The 6,541-nt window shown below is 36.3% G+C and overlaps 1 protein-coding gene across 1 annotated transcript; it reads left to right on the top strand.

Annotated features, from left to right (window-relative positions):
- Positions 1–218: 218 nt before the first annotated feature.
- Positions 219–1,671, top strand: LOC106653821 (zinc finger protein 184-like). The gene is made up of 4 exons (XM_023462633.1): positions 219–348; positions 410–524; positions 595–1,311; positions 1,372–1,671. Exons 1-4 carry the CDS (start codon positions 323–325, stop codon positions 1,669–1,671), a joined length of 1,158 nt encoding a protein of 385 aa, XP_023318401.1. The 5' UTR covers positions 219–322.
- The last annotated feature ends 4,870 nt before the right edge of the window (positions 1,672–6,541 follow it).

The raw sequence follows: 6,541 nt of genomic DNA, 5'->3' as shown, positions 1-6,541 counted from the left end.
GATAGATTGCTCTTTTCTGTTAAAGTTTTTTCTCTTAATCGTAGGTGTTCGTAAGCAAACTTTGTGCCTGGGCCAATGAAATACATATAACTAGTCGATGGTAGAGGGGGAAGTATCGCCAGGAAGCTCTCATAATCATGGGGTCACCTCGCTAATGTACGAGTAGTGAGTACAGTAGCTAGCGAAGAATTCTTGCAGTAAGCAAGTGTTTACAAATTGATAATTTCGAGGTACGTGTTGGCGACTCGAGGTGTTTAAACTCAAATATTTTTTCAGTGCAAATTGTGAAAATTCAAAGTAATCATATAAAATCAAGTGAGTGATGGAACGAAGAAAGGACTCAATTAGGTATTACTTTTTTGAGCATGCCATATTTTTTTAGCGATCGCCTCAATAAATAGTTTTTTAGGGTAAAAGAAGAACCATATGATGCATTGTCGAGTGCAGACGATAAGCTTATTTTCGACTCGGTGGACTTTTGCGAAGTCAAAAACTTAGATACATTCAATGTCTATCAATCAACAGTGAGTTCAACGATTTTATTTGTCTTTTAATTTTTCAACTAAAAAACTTATTACACCATTTTAATTTTAGGTAAATCATATAAATGAGGTAATGGCATCACAGGAAAAGTTAGATGAAAAAGTTTTTATAGATTTGGAATGCAAGTATGTTAAATCTGAATCGACGTCTCTTTCGACAAACATACTCAAAACTGAATATCAAAATGATTCACCTATTGTAAAAACAGAAAGACAAATTCAGATAAATGAGTTGATTAGAAAAAGGCTAATAATTTTGATAAGAAAAGAATTCGATTACGATAATGACCGTCATTTTCAAGTAAATTCTCGATTGAAAATTCATGAATATAAAAAGGTTGAAGTATTAAAAAAAAATATTTGTACAACTCAAAAAACATATAAACTAGAAGCTAGTTTGGAAAAACATATCCACAAGACATATAAAAGCACTCGACCATATGAATGTAAAATTTTTCCCAAATCATTTGTGCAAAAAAGTCACCTTCATTCTTCTTATATAAAATCAATCCATACTCGGAGTAGACTCTTCGAATGTGTCATTTGTCGTAAATCGTTTCAACATAAGCAAAGCATGAAAAGACACATAGTGACAGTGCATTATCAAAGTAAACCCTTCGAGTGTGACATTTGCCACAAATCATTTGCATACAAACATCACCTAAAAGATCACGTAAAGACAGTACATATTCGTAGCAAACCCTTTGGGTGTGAGATTTGTCACAAATCATTTGGACTCAAACACCGCCTAAAAGATCACATAAATACAGTACATAATCGTAATAAACTCTTTGAATGTGATATTTGTCACAAATCATTTGGATACAAGAGTTACCTCAGTACTCATATAAATGCAGTACACAATAATGACAAACCTTTTGAATGTGAGATTTGTCATAAATCATTTGGATACAAGTGTATCCTCAACAAACACATAAGGGCGGTACACAATCAAAGCAAATCCTTCGAGTGTGACATTTGTCACAAATCATTTGGACTCAAACATCACCTCGAATATCACATAAATGGAGTACATATTCGGAGTAAACCCTTCGAATGTGAAATTTGTCGCAAATCATTTGGATATAAGAATAACCTCAGTACTCATAAATGCAGTACACAATCATGACAAACCTTTTGAATGTGATATTTGTCACAAATCATTTGGATACAAGAGTTACCTCAATAGTCACATAAATGCAGTACACAATCATGACAAACCTTTTGAATGTGAGATTTGTCATAAATCATTTGGACAAAAAAGTCACCTCAATACTCACATAAATGGAGTACATGATCGTAACAAATCTTTTAAGTGTTACATTTGTCACGAATCATTTGGACTCAAACATCACCTCGAATATCACATAAATGGAGTGCACGATCGCAACAAACCTTTCGAATGTGATATTTGCCACAAATAATTTTGTCACAAAAATATCCTTAACTGTCACACAAATAGAGTACATAATCAAGGCAAACCCTTTGAATGTGACATGTGTCATAAATCGTATGGTCGTAAGGAACACCTCAAAAGTCACATAAATGCAGGAAATTTACGTAAAAAGCTTTTTGAGTGTGATATTTGTTCAAAAGCTAAGAATAAAGATGGTATTATACCACTTAAATTGGATATTAGTTGCTAAAATTCTAATATGGTACAGATAATTTTGAAACATGGAGTCAACGAGCAAAGTTCTCGCAGCTTCATTGGAACTTTTCTTGATCTATTAGAAGGTCGATGTTCCAGTTTTTCATTATTCATAAATTTTTTGAATAGTAAAGAATATAAATTGAATGAACGATTTAGTTTGGCATTATTGAAACTATTCAACAATGCAGCTCGCTTTGATAACAAGATCTTTTTACAAAAAATTTATATATGCGGCGACGCACTTCAAGTCGTTCTTGCATGTACAATCCAATATTCCTATTGATTGTACATTGCCTTTTGTTTTGTTGTTGCTCGGGAGATAAATAAATTCCTCTCCCCGAGTTAGTTACGTTACGACTGCCACACCGAGAGGAACTCAATAAAAAGCTCTTGATACTCTCAACAATATTTGTCGTTATTACACGTAGCTACATATACACATCTCACTTCCTCTTTTCGCCTCTCAATCTAGACATGACTGAGCGAATGAAAGAAGATGCTAGTTGGTTTCAGCGGCATTCATGAACTAGGTTCACACGAGGGCCAATATCACAGAAGCTTCTTTGCTAATATCGAAGCCCTTCACCAACTATGAAGAGCAAATTGCGATGAACTAATTAATCGGTTATTATAAATTGTAATTGAGCTAGTGCTACTTCGAGTTAATCAGTCGGAACGGACCCACTTTATAAATTTTATTTGTATTGTAATTAAAAGGCGTAAATAAATTAAAAAATTAAAATTAGAATGCAAATGGTACGTATTTATTTTCAAATTTTATAAAGCTATTTTTTAAATTTAAAATTTTATGTAACAAAACGCTAGCTACACAAACGAACTGCATATTTGTACATTGTAATGTTGTAAATTGAATTGTGCAATTTAAACAAAAAAATAATTGTATTTTGACACGTATTACACATGCCCTAGATCGGCTCTTCTTTCCTTTCATTTTATTTTTTTCCACTTATATGTATGTACTCCGCAAATGTATAAAAATAATTAAATCTCTAAATCGACGAACTGAAGACAGGGAACACGAGCCCGCATTTATTTATATGTATGTGCATACTCTCGTTTTCTCTTCGTCATCCCGTACACATATCCACTTTTTTCGGCAGTTGTATATTTTGTCCGCTTCTTTTTTTCCATTCGCTTTTTTGTTCTCATCGGGGCATTTCATTTTTATCTTTGTGGCTTCATTTGCGTAACAACGACGAGACGAGAGCTTTTTTTGTTACTGTTTGATCCAGATTAACGGTGGTCTTTTATGTTACGATTGAAGTTTAAATTGCCCTCGTTGCATTTCTTTTCTTACCCAGTTTATAAGAATAAGCACGTTCAGATCGATTGATTATAAATGCATAAAATATGCGCTGTAAGTTTTGTTTCGACACTTTTCGCGCTTGAAATTCATAAAAAATTTATAATGTACGTTCGTGGCAATATTTCACTAAAAATATTTTTATTTACTTTTTCCGACGAGATAAAGAATCAAAAAAGTTTCAAGTATTATTCAAGTATTTTTAATCTGAACTAAAAAAATAGATGTAATAATGTTTGAGATTTTACATGAATACTGTTTACTTTACAGGAAAAGCTTGAAAAAAATCCTTTTCCTTACAAATTCACTAAGGCACATGCTCCGACGAGCATCTAGATGCTACAAGCCAGTTTCGGCCATGAAATAAATCCCCTTTCATTAATTTTGCTTTTTTTCATGCAGATGAATATCGGAGTAAGCATTCAATTGCTAAAACGCCAAGTGAACAAGGCCTTCTGTGCATTACCCGGATCGCATTCACGTATACAGTCCCTTTTCTTTTATTTCGAGATCGTTTAATTGGATTGCACACGTACACATTTGAATCGGCCATCCAAATCTTTCGATCGCGCATTAAACAAAGCGAAATGATTAATCGAGCCTTTCAACTGCAATTATATATTATATGAAGTTGTCAAAAAATTGATAGTGGCTCGAGGTAATATGACCTTCGGCATGCGCGTCTTTTTTTAGTCAGATGATATAGAGAGGCAACAGTGCAGCCTCTCGGTTGTATAGAAAGGAAAATTGAGAAAAATTGATGTGAGTTTTTCCAATTTTTGTCCTCTCAACCATTTAATCGTTTCTGTCGAGATGTCGATACGCGATATTATAGAGTTTTATGAAAAGCGGTTAGAGCAATACCACGTCTCAATAACTTTTGCGTCGTCGTATAAAAAAACTTGTTTCTTTTTTATTTTCACTTTGGCTCGTCACCGTCGCTATGCTCCGAGCGCCATTCAAATCAGTTAAAGCGCGGTCTAACTTATTAAATCCGTTACAAATCACTCACTTTATTATTCCAACTCCTGGCCTACATAGATTATACATAAATGGCGCGCACTCCCTTCACCCCCGAACTGTTACCGAATTATGTAAATATAAGGGATGAATTGGTCTCCCGGTACAATACGTGTGCGGGGGAGAGAGAGAGAGAGAGAGAGAGCTGGTGCGCGCGCGCTCAAACTTGTCCCGAGAAATGAGATTACACGCTTAAACGTGCTACTTTAATACACTTAATGTATCTATCTATCCACTATGTAATAATCTCGTTACAAGCGCGCACAAAATGAACTGTTCGAGCATTGCCGGCGCGGCTATACATGCAGTAGTACTGCCACCGCCGCTGCTATACGCGGGCGCGCGTGACAGCTTGAAAATCCACAACAACTTCGCTGCTGCAACGGTAAATACCGTTTTCCATTATTATAATTATCAATTCTGTCGCGAGTGCGGTGCGCGCGCGCGCGGCTGACTCCGCGCGATAATATTGCGAAGATTTGGTGAATGAATAATTCCATTGATTGTCCTCGCTGATATTCAATTAAACGTTGGTGCGTGTACGTGTATCGCGCCCGACATTCGGAGTCGAACGCGTGCAAAAAAAAAAAAAAAAATATGAAAATAAAAAGCTTCGAGGCGCTGCGGAATTCTTTCGTACGACTTGTGCACATACTCGTTTTACACGTATAGTGCGCGCGTGCGTGTAAGAGTCCGTACGGATATACGTTTGTGTATACATAGCCATTGGCCAGCCGACTGGACCAAACACTTGTCTTTCTCCTTTTCATTCTGCAGCTCTTCTTCCCTTTCCTTCGGAGTTTCTCATAGCAGCTGTGTGCACCTGCACATCGCCTGCGTTGTTATATCGCTGATGCCCATCGTGATTTATCATTGGAGAGAAGGGCGCTCAGCGTGAGAAAGACTTCATGTTACATATAGATATATATAGTTATCTTTCTCTCGCTATCTTTTTCATTTTACCCTTTTTCTTTATTTTTTCCCCCTTCCGAACATCCGCAACAAGTAGTGCGCGACGTACGCTACCTATCATGGATTTTTCGCCGAGCGCCTACGTATACGGAGATTTACGATTTTTCTGTTCTGCGTAAAGATCGATCCGTAGAAAACGTATCTCTAAATATTACTTCAAAGTCGATCTTCGTTTCATTGCTCTTTGATGGGCCTATTGCCCTCGACTGCACACTTTTCTGGAGTGACAAGGGGAGCCTTTTGAATACTATTTTCGTGTGACGCAATGAGTAGCAGCGCTCTGCATTCGAGCTAATTAGTGCTGTGCATTTTTTTCGCTCCCGTGTTCGGGCTATATTTTTATATAGCTATTATCACGAGGCTAAAGCTTCTTCTCTCAATTATCATTTCGAATTAAAGAAACAGTTGCGAGAGAACTGCATGTACTCTTTTCTTTTCCTCTTTTTTTTTTATCATTCAACTACTTTTTTACTCTCGCGTCGCTGGTAAGAGAGCGTACACCCGTAATATATAGCGCAAAGTCTTCTTTAGCGCACAGGCTAAAAAAGTAATTCAACACTGAGCTGATGTCGAGTTAAGGCGAGTCTTTTTCATTTATTTTTGAGAGCGGAAACACTTGGAGTCTTGTTTAGATGTATGCAATGCACGCACACACACTCGCACACTTTTACTCAAATTCGCAGAGTGCTAAGCCCGGTACAGAATTTACTCGGTTACCAGGCTAAGGTACAGCTAATACAGCTACAGTTCAGAAATCTGCAGCTGTAGCAGTAGTAGCGGCAGCTCCTCATTTCCCTACGCAATGTCAATTTAATTAAAAAAATTTTAAATTCTTTCTTTTTACTTGCGTCATGTGCATTTGGATAAATTTGTAAAACAGATGCACATTTGTAAATGAAGTTGTGTGTTGAAAAAAAAAAAAAAAATTCAACTAAATCGGCAAGGATCTTTGTGTTGTCATAGTATTCTTACTCGTGCAAATTGAACTAAATCAATGAGTAAAAGAGGCGCTTTGAACTTTTGTCATAA

This window comes from Trichogramma pretiosum, unplaced genomic scaffold (genome assembly GCF_000599845.2).
Source record: "Trichogramma pretiosum strain Unisexual culture from Peru unplaced genomic scaffold, Tpre_2.0 scaffold11, whole genome shotgun sequence".
NCBI lineage: Eukaryota > Metazoa > Arthropoda > Insecta > Hymenoptera > Trichogrammatidae > Trichogramma > Trichogramma pretiosum.
The sequence above is the reverse complement of the archived record's forward strand: the minus strand, read 5'-3'. Positions and strand labels throughout refer to the sequence as shown.